This window comes from Centruroides vittatus, unplaced genomic scaffold (assembly GCF_030686945.1).
Source record: "Centruroides vittatus isolate TY-2023 unplaced genomic scaffold, ASM3068694v2 contig_199, whole genome shotgun sequence".
NCBI classification, from domain to species: Eukaryota; Metazoa; Arthropoda; class Arachnida; order Scorpiones; family Buthidae; genus Centruroides; species Centruroides vittatus.
In genome coordinates this window covers 981,966-996,085 of record NW_027121224.1, presented here as the reverse complement: position 1 = coordinate 996,085, position 14,120 = coordinate 981,966, and the positions used below count along the sequence as shown (strand labels likewise).

At 27.7% G+C, this 14,120-nt stretch overlaps 1 protein-coding gene across 1 annotated transcript; it reads left to right on the top strand.

Moving 5' to 3' along the window:
- Positions 1–12,585, top strand: LOC136970470 (D-aspartate oxidase-like). The gene is made up of 10 exons (XM_067264914.1): positions 1–254; positions 2,388–2,508; positions 5,458–5,537; positions 5,617–5,682; positions 5,752–5,806; positions 8,031–8,132; positions 8,195–8,253; positions 8,336–8,453; positions 8,535–8,633; positions 12,356–12,585. The coding sequence occupies exons 1-10, from the start codon at positions 40–42 to the stop codon at positions 12,464–12,466; spliced, it is 1,026 nt and encodes a 341-aa protein (XP_067121015.1). The 5' UTR covers positions 1–39; the 3' UTR covers positions 12,467–12,585.
- Positions 12,586–14,120: the final 1,535 nt, after the last annotated feature.

Genomic DNA, 14,120 nt, shown 5'->3' with positions numbered 1-14,120 from the left:
CTCGTAATCGGATGCCATTAGATAGATCGGAAGGAAGAAATGTCTTTGAATCGATTACGTTCCCGTTCGGAACGCATTGCCGTCGTTGGAGCGGGAGTCGTTGGTTTGTCGACGGCTTTGTGCATTCAAAACAAACTTCCCGATGCGCGTGTTACGTTGATAGCGGACAAATTTAACGAACAAACGTTAAGTGACGGGGCGGGCGGATTGTTTCGCCCCGAATTAGACATTGGACCGGGTATCGGTATTTTAAAGTAAATTCAGTTTTATTAACCTTACAAAAATTTGCAACGTTATTGTATTTTGAGATATTAAAGTTTCGTGAAATCGATAGTAATGAATATACGGAGTGGCCGCAAAGTTCCTATGCTTACTAGTTAGAAATTATGGTGAAAACGTCATCTGCATAGGATGCTTTCTGTTCTCTGTGTTCTAGATATATTTTTCCACGTTCACAATGGGAAAATCATTAAATCTGTATTTAATCCCGGTGTAGAAAGCTTTGCTTTCGTAATGCCTGGAAGTAAATTATTGCATTATTGCATTGCTATTAAATCTAGACTGGGGAAGTCGTGCCGCATCAACTCCACATCCGTTCCATTTGACTACCGTATTTGTCAATATCAGAATGATAAAAAATTTGTCTCTAACTAGTAGGCTTGTTACGGGGATTTTGCTGTTGCTGTGTATAATGGTGCAGTATGGAAGTTTGGTCCGTGAACACGTGCCAGGTAGTCTGCAGACCGACCTAGTCGTTTTTCCAAAATGCAATCCGGTGCCATTTAGTCCGAGAAAAGAACACTTATGCGCACCGTGTGTCTTACGTTCGGTTACTGGACGAACAGAATGTTTTGGCACACAATATATCGTTATCTAAGATGAAATTTACAATATAAGATATAAATGAAGGTGTGTGTGGTTTGCAGTTTGTCTGGTGACTTAGTTTAAGTAATCCATGGATTGATAACTTTAAGAACCTCTGATGTAGGATACAAATATATAAAAGTGCGAGAATACATCTATTAATTCTTTATATATACATATATAATCGTCAATAATTCTATTTATGTTAAATTAGAAAAAAGATTTTTAAATATATTTAGTTGATTGGTTATTCAAATTATATAAAATTATTTTCAATTTCATTGTAAAAGCTTAGTTTATCAACTCAAAATCAAATAAGTTTATTTTGTAAAAAATTCAAATTTGAACCTGATTTGTAAATTTTATGCAAAGAATTTTGAAGTTCAAATATCTTTTTTAAAAGAATTTGCCTAATATCAGGAATATTAAAATTATGGCATCTGAATCTCATTCAAATTTCAAAATTTATTTAAAATATGAGAAAATAACAATAATTAGGACATTGATTCAAATTTTAAAACTCAAAACTTCAAAGTATTTCATTTTTTGTGCCTGAATGTTTATAATAATTGATGAGTGCATTAAAATATCTAAACTTTTTACTTAGTTATTAGCTCTTCAAAGCAAATTGAATTAACTGAAAAAAGAATAAGTCACACCCACTATTTCCAGTCCTGTGTAATAAAATTTAATGAAACGGATGTTTTTGGCTACATTACGCGTGACTTATTATTAGTAGGTTCCGGGTAACCGCGTAGAGAAAAAAATCTAAGAGCACTGAAGTTGAAGTATCACAGCTTTGAAAGTACTGATGCAAAATAAATATAGCTTATTAATGTACTAAATTTATTATGAGTTTATTGTTAAAAAATCAATGAGTAAATTAAATAATACAACAGAATCTATTTAATGTATTGTGTAATCATAACAACATTATAATGTTAGACTACAGTTAAAATAAAACATATTTAACTTTATATTAAAATAATTTTTGTAAAGAGAAATATTTCTATTTGTAAAATACTATTTTCTTTAAATTATTATGCTGTATCCTTAGTAATATAAACTGTATTCTTAAACAAACTGTTTAAGACACAGTCAAAAGTTACAGTGATGATACAGATAAACACTATTTTAAGATAAGAATTGTATAATAACATTTATTTAGAATGATGCAGATTATAAGTAACTATGTAACTGAAAGCAGTAAATGATACAGTTTATAGCTATTATTATTATTAAAAATTCTAAATAAATTATATCAAAATTATCATTGATTAGTTATTTCATTAATAATTCATATTTTATTAAACATTTTTTAAATTTTATTTAAATAAAATAAGATAGAAAAATAATCATTCTGATAAAAAAATTTCCTTTATTTCTTGTTGATATAATTGTGTAGATGACCATTTGTTTTATGATATATAACACTTTTTAGAAAATGGAGTAATCAAATAAATAGGAATAATTTTTGAATGTAAATTAATTAAATTTTTAAACAAATAATTTTATCCTTTCAGGCAATGGTGTAAAGACAGTTATGAGCATTTTTTATCAATTTTAAAATCAGAGGATGCTGGAGAAGCTGGAGTACAGTTTGTTTCGGGATTTTATTTGTCAAGTTTGGATGAAATTCATGAAGCAAGTATATATTCTTTTAATTATGGTAATTCTGCTATCTAATCCAAAATAGTTATAGTTAAAAAATAAAAATGCAATAATTTTTTATCAAAATTTCAGAAAATGAGTAATTCATACTTTTAGTTGTACTGTTATAATATAATAAGCAATGAAATTTTTAGAGTAAAGCTGAAAAAGTTTATAGTTCTAATTCTTAGAAATAATTTTAGAGTTTACAACTTTTGCAGTTGTAAAATAAAAGTATTCCATAATTAATAAGTAAACAAAAGTATAGCTACAGAATTTGAATTTGAAAGATTCTAAAAGAAAAAGAAAATCTAGAAAAAATTATATTAGCAAAATCAACAATGAGCAGAAGGGACAATAATAATAAATAAGCAATATTGCTGATTTATTATGTAATCTGAATCAATTATGTAACAGCAGCACAAGCACATTGCACAATTGTAATTATTTTATTTTATTTATTATTATAAAAAATTTATATAGAATGATATACAGTCAAACCTGTTTTTATGCGGTCTTTTTTTGTGCGGTATAGTTGGCGACTAGTCTCGTGCGATTTGTCATGTCTCACGTTGACTTATTATAGCTAAATGAACTTATTATAGTAATATTATTGCATGAATATGCGAAAAATGAAATAATTTATTTTTTTAAGTCAACAAAACACCACCTGGACAAAAATATGTAAAACAGGCGATAGACGAGATGATGCAGTCAAGTGCTGACATCTGTTGTCAATAAATTCTATTTCATACGGTTTTGAGTTATTTTCTATATGAGACTTTTTTTATGCGGTCCCTATTGACCGCATAAAAAAAAAATTTTTAATTGTGTTGCGAAAACTATTTTTTATAGCCATTCGTGAAGTTTTGTGCGATTTTTTTTAATGCGTTTTTTTTTATGCGGTTCCTATCCACCGCATAAAAACAGGTTTGACTGTAGTTATGAAATAATAAAAATATAATATATTCTATGATTTTATGTAGTATTGTGCAAATAATTATAGCAGTATAATATAAATTCTAAAAGTTAAAAGAATTGATAACAATTAAGCTGGTAAAATTGTATGAAGAACTTTGAAAAGCCACCTGTGTTTAAATTTCAAAATAAAATAAAAGTATTTGGGGTCTAGTTTTTTTAGACTAGTTGATTTTAGGGGGTAGGGGTCACTTGTTTCAACATGGAGAGTCACCAGGATGAAAAGGAGATCAAAATTTTCATAAGATTGTACTATGTGGTTTATAGATGTTCTCTAGTACCATAGTACGTATTCCATCACTTCAGAATTGCTGCTTTACTGGTAGGGAGTGCACTCAATATGTGTTTTGGTTTGAATAAACTAAATCTGCAACACAAATTTAATCAAATTATCTCAACTTGTATTGTAGGAGACTCCAAGTAGACCTATAATTTATGCTTGGCACCAAAATTCTGTTGCCACTGGTTGTCTGTTTGCCATGAAAAATTCCCTCATTGCTCATGTGTTTCTGATCCCATCATGAAACTAGAGAGGGAGGATCTTCTTATGTAGTCCTAGGAAATCAATGAAATGATGCATCTTATATAACTGTCATTTCATAAAAAGGTTAAGAACCACTGTCCTACTATATAACTAGAGACTAAATTGTTTTTACTCCTCAGGCTACAAAGGGAACTTCTATAGCAGGCATGAGCAAATGCGGCTCTTTTTGAGTTACATGATTTTATGTTTAAAGAGTTAATCAGTTTTAAAAGTGCTTTTTTCCAGTCATAGTTCTAGTAACTTTAGTCCACCTATCCAGCCATAGAAATCTGGTAACCTGTGTTTTGAGAGACTTATGCTGATAGTCAATATTGATGACTGTGGACAAAGGAACTACCCTTTATAAGGTTTATCAATTAGATCATGAACATTGCTGGCCTAATTCTGTTGGCTGTTAAATCAGTGAGGTTATGATATGGTTCTCTGTCTTGACCAAAAACAAATAAGACAAGCACAAGACTAGAAACAATGCATAAACTGTCTAATTCTTTTCATCAACTGGCTGTGGCATTCAGAAATGAACAATGAATAAGAAGACATTACAAATTATTGGAATAATTACTGAGACAGATACAAATTGATATCTGCCAAAAATTTTAATTATTAAACAGTTTGAACTAATTTGTTAATTAATTTTATATATGTAGTATAAGCATCTAGAAAAGATTTATACTACTCAGGCTCTAAAATAATTGTTAATTATTTTTAACTTTTAAAATTGAAAAATTGACTCTAGCTTTATAAACTGAAAAACTGAACATTATATAGATTTTTAAAACTAATTGAATAATTAAGTTATTTTAATTGGGCTGCAATTTGAAAAAATTATAGACCTTTAAATTCCCCTGTTATCTGTCTGTCTTTCCTTAATCTTGAGAACAGAGTTAGATAGATGAAATCCGAGACCAGATATGAAGGCCCCAATTAACTATACACAAATTTCTGATGCAAACCAGAAGTCACATTATTTCAATTCAAAACCTTTTCCCTGAAAGCAGTTGATAGATGACTGGCACAATTCTACTGTTAAAGGAAAATTATGATGTACAGGGGCAAACCACTATTAATTTCAGGTGGCGAGCATATATTTTAAATTAAATAAATGAAAAATATGATTAAAAATTGCAGCCCAGCATTGTGATGATGTTGCAATAAATAGTTCCTCGTTGTTATAATTAAATTTCTTAAACTTATTTTTATCTACCTTAGTCAACCATTCTATAAATTTTTAGGCTAAAACTCAAAAGAAATAAGAGTGCTTATATATTCAGTTTAGCAAATCCTATATGTATAAAATGATGTCAGTCTATCGTTATGCAGAATGTAATGTAGAAATCATAAATTTGATAATTAATACTTAATTAAGAAATTCTTTAGAAATAAATTGTTTAATATTTATTTAAAATATTAACATTTTTCAGAATCCTTTATTAAATGAATTTTTACCAGATACAAGAAAAATGTCCATTAAAGAATTGTCTATGTTTCCAGAAAGCTTTAAGTTTGTTGCATATGCTCTTTTACATTTAAAGTTATGATAGTATTAATGTCATTATTTTAAGTGATATTAATCATTTTAGAAATGGATTATTCTTTACTACAATTATTGCTGATTGTAGAAGATATCTTCCTTGGATGATGAAACAGTAATTGTTTTTAAATTTATAGAATTAACATCTTTTACAAGAAAATTAATTTAAAAATATTTAATTTAGATTTCAAGAGAAAGGGGGAATGGTTGAAAACAAAACTGTAGAAAGTTTTGATCAGGTAAAATTCATACTAGTCTGTACATTTGTTTTTATTATTATTACATAACAAATTATTGAATACAAAACTATATTTTTAGTAACATAAACATAAATTGTTTTGAAATGAATAAAATTGTGAGAAAATATAAATGTGAAATTTATAAAAATATGTAAAATTATTCAGAAAAAATTCTTCATAAATGTAAAGCAATAAGCAATTAAAATCAAAATATAAAAGATACATACTATAAATTATATTATAATATATTGGCAAAAATTTTTAAACAAATTTTCAATTAATTAGGAAATGGATTAATAAAAAAAATCTCACAATTACAAATGCAAATCTACATCATCTGTTGTTTGCTTATTAAATAACTTTAATGAATATATGAATAAACAAGCAATTGAATAAATGTTCTGATTACTTAAATTGATGATTCAATTTAAGTAATCAGAACGTTTGAATACAATGATAAATAATTTTAATAAATTTCTTTGTAGATTAGGTTATGGCATGACATGTTCACAGAGTGAAAGTTTAAACTTTATTTCTACAGCTAATAATTTCACACTGATATTTTTAAATGTTGTATAATTTTAATTATACTTTAATGTTTTTGGATGCTTTTTAATGACCTTCTTCAAGGAAGAAAAATACATTCTAAATTTAGAACAATGCCATCAGTGAAGAACTAACTAATTCAATTATTAATATTCTTGAAAGTGCAGATTTTGAAGCAGTGGAATTTATTTTCATAGCATTTTAGAATTTGTTTTAAAATCCTAAAAACCCAGTAATTTCAGACTTCAGAAATTTGAACTATATTGTGTAAACCAGTGGTTCTCAAAGTGGGTGCTACCACCCACCTGTGGGTGGTGAATAAATCTAGGGAGTGCTGGAGGCAGGGTACTTGAACGATGACCAAAGGCAAAAGTTGGGATCACTGACAGCCGTTCCCTTTCCTCTGTTAAACGGATAAGAGGAAACATTGCATTTAATGGTTTTCAGATGTTGAGAACAATGTACGGTAAAGGCATAAAGTGTGAGATTTATAGAAAAGTTTTCCTAAGAATATTTCCAATCCTTTCTCACACAACAGAAAATGGGTTAGGGGCGTTGGGTATAACTTTATGGAACAAAGGGGCAGTGGGTCGAAAAAGTTTGGGAATCACTGGTGTAAACATTAAAAAATTTAAACAAAAAAATTTGTATGAATTGGAAAAGAATTAAGTTACTTTATCATAATACTAGAAATGTTTAGAATAGATATGAGATTTGTATATTGCATTATACCAGTACATATATATCAATTGCAGCTATCACAATTACCATAAAAATAATTTATTTTTAATCATTATGTGTTGATTTAATGGATAATGTTCATTGACTTATAATTAAGATTAAACAATAGTCATTAATAACACTGATAAACATCTCAGTATTTTAAAATTTTCATTTAATACATAAAAAGATAATTATTTGGTGTACTATATATTATTAACCAGATTCAAGAATTGTATACACTTTAATCATATGAATTATAGACCAGCTAAAATACAAGGACTCAATTTCACACTTTTTTATTCAAAGATTCATATCCATTTTGTACAAATAGATTTTAACCCTCTGTGGCTAAAAAGGTCATGAAAATCTTAGTTTAGGTATACAATGTTGTAAAAATGTAAATTATACAAACAATTTGTTGTGTGTAGATTGCACATTATGTAAAAGTTTTTAAGAATCACATTGGAATAAATATTGCATGATAAGAATAATCGAGGTTGGCACTTCTGCAAATATATACATATATTTTTATGTCCTTTTTATATAAAGAAGACAATATGTCAAAATGTATTTGTACAAAATGGATATGAATCTTTTAATAAAAAAGTGTGAACTTTTGTGTTTTAGCTGGTCTATGATTCAGTTGATTAAAGTGTGTATATTTCTTGATTCTGATTTATAAAAAAGATTTCACAAATTTAAGTTACATAAAATAAGTGCTTTAACAGAATATATCTTACAGCATAAATCAGTTCAAGGCTTTTTATAACACATTACTATGGTAATGACATTCAAAATTCATTTAAGTGTTTCCAAAGATCCCTAAAGCTCCAAAAAGGTGTAAATTCCAAATATAAAATAGAATATTGATTACAAAAATAAAATTACATAGTCTTGTTTTATCTAACTTTTAGTTTCTATTTGATAAGGTATTGAATTAATATTCTGAAATAAGCTTGCAGGTAATTATGATACAGTTGTAAATTGTACTGGTTTGAGAGCCAAAGATTTGACAAAAGATTATAAGTTGGTTCCAATTCGAGGTCAAACTATAAAGGTAATTATTAATTTTTAAATAAAAATTTCTATTTTATATAAAAAATTTTAAAATAATTTCAGGTTAAAGCACCTTGGATTAAACATTTTTTTTATGGTGATGAAGTTTACATTATTCCAGGGTAAATTTTAATATTTAAATTTTATATTAAATCTTTTGTGCTTTTCTTAAATATCAACTTTTATTTTGACAATAATTATCAGAATAGATTATGTTACTCTTGGTGGAATTAAAGAATATGGAAGTTGGAATATGAATGTTAATCCATATCACTGTAATTTGATTTGGGAGAAATGTTTAAAATTAGTTCCAAGTTTAAAGGTTAAATTATTTTTTAAACATACTAGTTTTCTAACAGTAATGTTAACTTTAATTATTCTGTCAAACAATATTACTTTACAGAAAGCAACCATAGAATGGAATTGGGTAGGACTCAGACCATTTAGGCAGCCTGTTCGAGTTGAAAAAGAAATAATTCAATACAAAGATAAGGTTCTTAAGGTAAATTTATTAATCATGTTTAGCATAATTTTTGTATTTATTTTTATTAAACTCTGTCTGTTTGCAATTTCTATTTATATATTTATATAATGGAAAACTGCTAGATTCTTTAGTCTATAATAAGGCTAATCATTTAAACAATATATAATTTGGCCTAAAGGCAAGCAGTTATTCCATCATCTCATCTTAATATAATAATTTGAATTTTTACATGATTTATTTTGATCTGATGCATTTCAATAAATTTGCTTTTCTTTTTCTTTTAATTTTTCATTTGATTTAATAAGTCTGACAATACAAATGAACTGGGTCTAATTGTAATAAAAGACTACAACTGGAAATACAAAGGTTTTGTGGATAAGTTTTTTATTAGCGACTAACATTTTCGATCTTAAACAGTTTTTCTTCAGGTTTGCATACATCTGAATTAAATGCAAAATAGAACCTACATACTGTGTACAGGTCTGAATATATTGATACAATATGTAAGTAGTAGGCAAACGAGTAGCACGAATCACAAAATTCTCAAAGGATATAATGTATGAGTAGCACAAATCACAAAATTGTTCTTATAATCTGAAAAGGTAAGTCTAAAAATTATTTACTTGACAATTTTGTGATTCGTGCTACTCGTACATTATATCTAATGAGAATTTTGTGATTCGTGCTACCCATTTGACTACTACTTATGTATTCAGATCTGAAGATCTGTTTAAGATCGAAAACGTTAGTTGCTAATAAAAAACTTTACAACTGGAAGTAAAAATTGTTCATAAAACCTTTGTGTATTTGATTTTAATTTCAAGAAAAAAAATTCATACTTTCTTTTCCAGGAAATTGTTCTTTAAAAGATATTCTTAGAATTTTCATTTAAGGCTGCTATACATGCTCAAGCAAGTTTTAAAATTTGGCTGTTTTTTTATGACTTATTGATTGTTGCTAATTGCTTTCAAATAAGTTTTTCATTCTGATTTTACCCTGCAATTGAAGCAGAAATTTAATTTGTTGTTTGAAGATTGCATTTCTTATGAATAGTTTTTGTACGAGGCATGTTCAGAAAGTAAGTGTTCTGTGACCATAACAGGCTGTGGTTTTTTGTTTTTTGAGGGTTGGCAACACTACTAAGTGGTAGAGAGAGATCTCCTGACGGAGCAAGCATCGCAGGAACACGGTAGTACGTAAACTCACATTGTAGTGTCCAGTTGCATGAAAGACACCAGTAAGAAATCCTGCGAAGTGCGAGCCATGTGCTGTGATCTGCTTCCTACTCATGGAAGGAATAACACCTACCAAAATTTTTTTGCAAATCAAAACAGTTTATGGAAAGATGTTATGAACAGAATGTGTGTGTTTAAGTGGAGTAGGAAGTTTAGTGGAGGCGGAACGAATGTTCATGACGAACAGAGGAGTGGAAGACCTTCCATTTTGACTTATGAGTTGGTGCAAAAACTCGAGGAAACTGTTCATGAAGACCGCCGATTGACAGTGGATAAAATTTCTGCGACGATGTTTCCAGAACTCTCTTATACAAGACACTCACAGAAATACTGGAAACTGTGTGCAAGATGGGTCCCAAAACAGCTGACAGAGCAGCACAAGAAAAATCAGGTCAGTAGCACCTGCAAGTTTCTTGAGTGACTTGAATTGGAAGGTGAGGAATTTCTGAGCTCTGTTGTGACTGGAGATGGAAGGTGGTTGGCTCATTACACACCTGAGTCAAAAAGATAGTCATCACAGTGGTGTCATACCAATTCTCCATCTGCCAAAAAATTCAAAACCATAATTTTGGGGAAAAAAAATCATGGCCTCAGTGTTTTGGGACTGAAAAGGCATCATTTTGGTCGAATTTCTGCCTTGGGGAGACCATCAACACATGCTATTGTGAGACCCTAAAAAAACTCAAAAGGAGCATTCAAAACAAAAGGAGGGGAATGCTGATGAGAGGAGTGTGCTTGTTGCATGACAATGCCCGTCCTCACACAGCCTTAGCCACCAAGGTATTCTTGGACTCATTTGGTTGGGATGTTTTGAACCACCCCCCATATTCTCTGACTCGGCACTTTCAGATTATTATCTTTTCACCTCTCTGAAGGCACACATGGGTGGAATTAAATTTTCAACTGACAAGCAGGTGCAGAAAGAGGTTCTGAAGTGGGAGAAGGAGCTGGCAGGAGAGTTCTTCGAGGAGGGCATAAAGAAGCTTGTGCCATGGCTCATCATTTGCATTGAATGGAATGGCGATTGTGGAAAAATAGTCAAAAAGTGTATCAACAATATCCTGTAATTTTTTTCAAATACACTTTTTCTAAAAAAATATAAAAATCTAGTGCACTTACTTTCTGAACATGCCTCGTATGTCATTTCATATTAAAAGTTAGGGATATTTTTGTGTTTAATTGAAAAAGTCATATAAATAAAAAAAATTAATTTATATTTACACAAATTTTATTAAATTTTGCTGAAAAGAAGGTTACAATTGTTCTGCTTCATTAACTAAAATTGAAATATTTTGTTCAAACACATCCCATTGTATTATTTTTACTGGTTTTTAAGGTTGGAACCAATCTTCCTTTTATCCCATACAGGCAGTATTTTTTTTTTTACCTGGTGTTTTTGGAGATATATCCTACTGTGTAGAAATGGATTTGATGTATTTAATGTAAACAAAAGAAGCAATAAATAAAATTCTGTTAAATAAAATTTTTATACACAAAAATCTTTTAAAAATTTTCAGTATAAAATCAAAATTCTCTTATGAGATTTCTACTTATTTTACAACAAATATATACTCTTTAAAGATTTACTTTCATTTAAAATTATTTTATGGATCTCTGCCCGTTAAAAATAATATTTTCTAAGATTTGCTTTATGTATGTCTCATTCAGACAATTCTAAGAAGATATAGGATAATATAATACATTTAATAATGGTTATTATCCTTGCCTATTTAAAGATTTTTTTTTTAATTTTACATATTGTTACTTTTTTAAAATTAAAAAAAACTTGGCATCATATATTTCCTTTGCTAGGGATTTATTACATCTAAAAGAAGAAAAAATTGGCTACAGTTTGATGCATGTTATGTATTTTGTAAATTTTTAGTAAATATAGCTTTTTCCTTTTATGTAACTAATCAACATATGATTATAAGTACAATAAACTCCACTAACTTAGACTAACAAGAGTTGAAGGTTGTCCATGTTGGTAGGATGTTTTCTCCAACAATATAGAAAATGAGCAGAAGTTTTACTGACTTTTAGTAGGTAATAATGCTGAATTTATTACGTCAAGAAATGAGCTCAAAAATTTCATGACAGTATATTATAAAGCAATATACACTGTAATATTTAATATATTACTGCAGTTGGTGAGTTAATACAAAGTAAAGACTTTCAGATATTGAAAATGCTTGTTAGTTATAATGAAATTATAATTATTCTAATGTCAAGGAATATTAAATTGCTGTATGACTTTTTGAAAAGATTTCTTCAAGTTGGCAAGAATTTACTGTATGCAAATTAATATATTTAAAAGATCAAGTGATGCTAGCTAGCATTACTATTTCTAATCAACTTGTTAATTTTATATCAAAATACAAATGTAAATAATTTCTATTTAGCTAAAATAACTAGAGTTAGAAATATAAAATTTCTTTTTATTGAAAAGGAATATTGATATCTAATTTGATTTTTATTTTAATTATATAATTTTTTAAATTTTAGATAGTGCATAATTATGGACATGGAGGACATGGTGTTACTCTCTCTTGGGGAACAGCAAAACATGCAACAGAACTTGTAGTGGACTTGACAAAAGAAGGAAATTGTCAATAACTTGAAATCATTCTTAATGATGTAAATTAATGAAAAGAAAACAATATTATTTTTTATGTTGAGTAATTAAAGAATTATTCAATAGGAGTATAATAATAAAAAAAAGCAAGTACAATAAAGTTTTAATCTTGTGATATAAAATTGTATTAATTTTGTCCTTTAACTGGTTATCTTAAAGAAAACAATTTTCAATGTTTATATTTAAATATAAACACCAAAAGTTTTTGAATAAAATGTCTAACTTATAAATGGGTAAAAAGTAAGATTAGCATCAAATAATAATTATTATTGTCATTATAATTACCTATTTTAAACATTTATAAAATTCAGGATAAATAATTAAATTCATTATATTATAATTTTAAAGAAAAAATAATTATAAATAAATAAAATAAAGTGAATGTTAACTGCTCATCTGCTTAGAAATCAACAAATTATTAACTAACTTTAGACTCTGACTTTTGATCCTGGATACCATAATTCTTGTTAGATACTTTGATATAAAAAGTGCAGGGCAAATAATCATGTAAACTTTTTAGTAATTATATTATCTGAATATATAGAAATACTGGATATTAATTCAAAACTAAATAATTCTATTTCTTTTTTAATTTCCAGTAAGTTGTAAAGGACTGAAGCATACAGTCAAAGAAATGCATACTTTTGTACATTATGGTAATAAAAGAAGTTGCCATGCTTTTAAAAATTTAAATTTAATAAATATTGAAATTTGCAAAAGAAAATTCATGCCCTTATATTGATTAATATAATAATGCTAACTCATGTATATTAATTATATTTTTTATACTTAAAATATATTATTCGAAACATTGTAATGAGGAAATCCCAAGTATTTTAGGAAAATATTAATTTATAATATTGAAGACAGACAAAATATTACAAAAACTCCAATGTTTCAACCACTTGTTATCAACTACATTGTACTATTTCAATCATATTTTTATATACTTAACAGTAAATTTTTAATATTTTAAGCATAATTTCATTTTGTTTATTTTTATTTATTAACAATAACTACTCCAACTCACTTAAAAAAAAAATGAATGCATTCTATAACAATATGATATAGCTACAATCTCCTACTACCAAGATCAAATTTACTTTTTTACTTATCTTTCTATTATGAATTTTATTATTTAATTTACATACTTGTTTGCAAATGAAAGTTTATTCACTTAAAAATTTCAAAGTTCATACTTATTTTGATTGCAAATTGATAATCTATTTACTTATCAATCAGCAGTTGTATAAACAAATACTTGAATCTGATTTTATACTATTTTAAAAAATCTGATACAAAAAAATTTGCAGAGAATTCATACAAACTTACTCAAGATATTTTTCAAAATTTGAAATGAAAGCAGATTTACATTAATTCATTAACAATATAATTTTTCTGTAATATTTTTAAAAATATTATATGTTAATGACATCACTCTAAAACAGTGGTTCCCAACCTTTTCTAGGATGCGGAACACTTTTGTGAGCAATTTTCTTTAGTGGAACACTTACTTAAGTTAATATGAAATACATAAGCTTGTCATCAGTTATTTTATTAGAATTGAGCAGTTATAATTCAAAATCTCTACTCATATTATTAACGCCAATTCTAAGACAGGAAAAAATATACCTA

Excerpts from the sequence above, each read along its gene's own strand:
- LOC136970470 (XM_067264914.1), top strand. The coding sequence starts at position 40 with ATGTCTTTGAATCGATTACGTTCCCGTTCGGAACGCATTGCCGTCGTT. Across the intron at positions 5,807-8,030 it reads CTGTAGAAAGTTTTGATCAG|CTTGCAGGTAATTATGATAC; the intron begins GTAAAATTCATA and ends TTCTGAAATAAG. Across the intron at positions 8,133-8,194 it reads TTCGAGGTCAAACTATAAAG|GTTAAAGCACCTTGGATTAA; the intron begins GTAATTATTAAT and ends AAATAATTTCAG.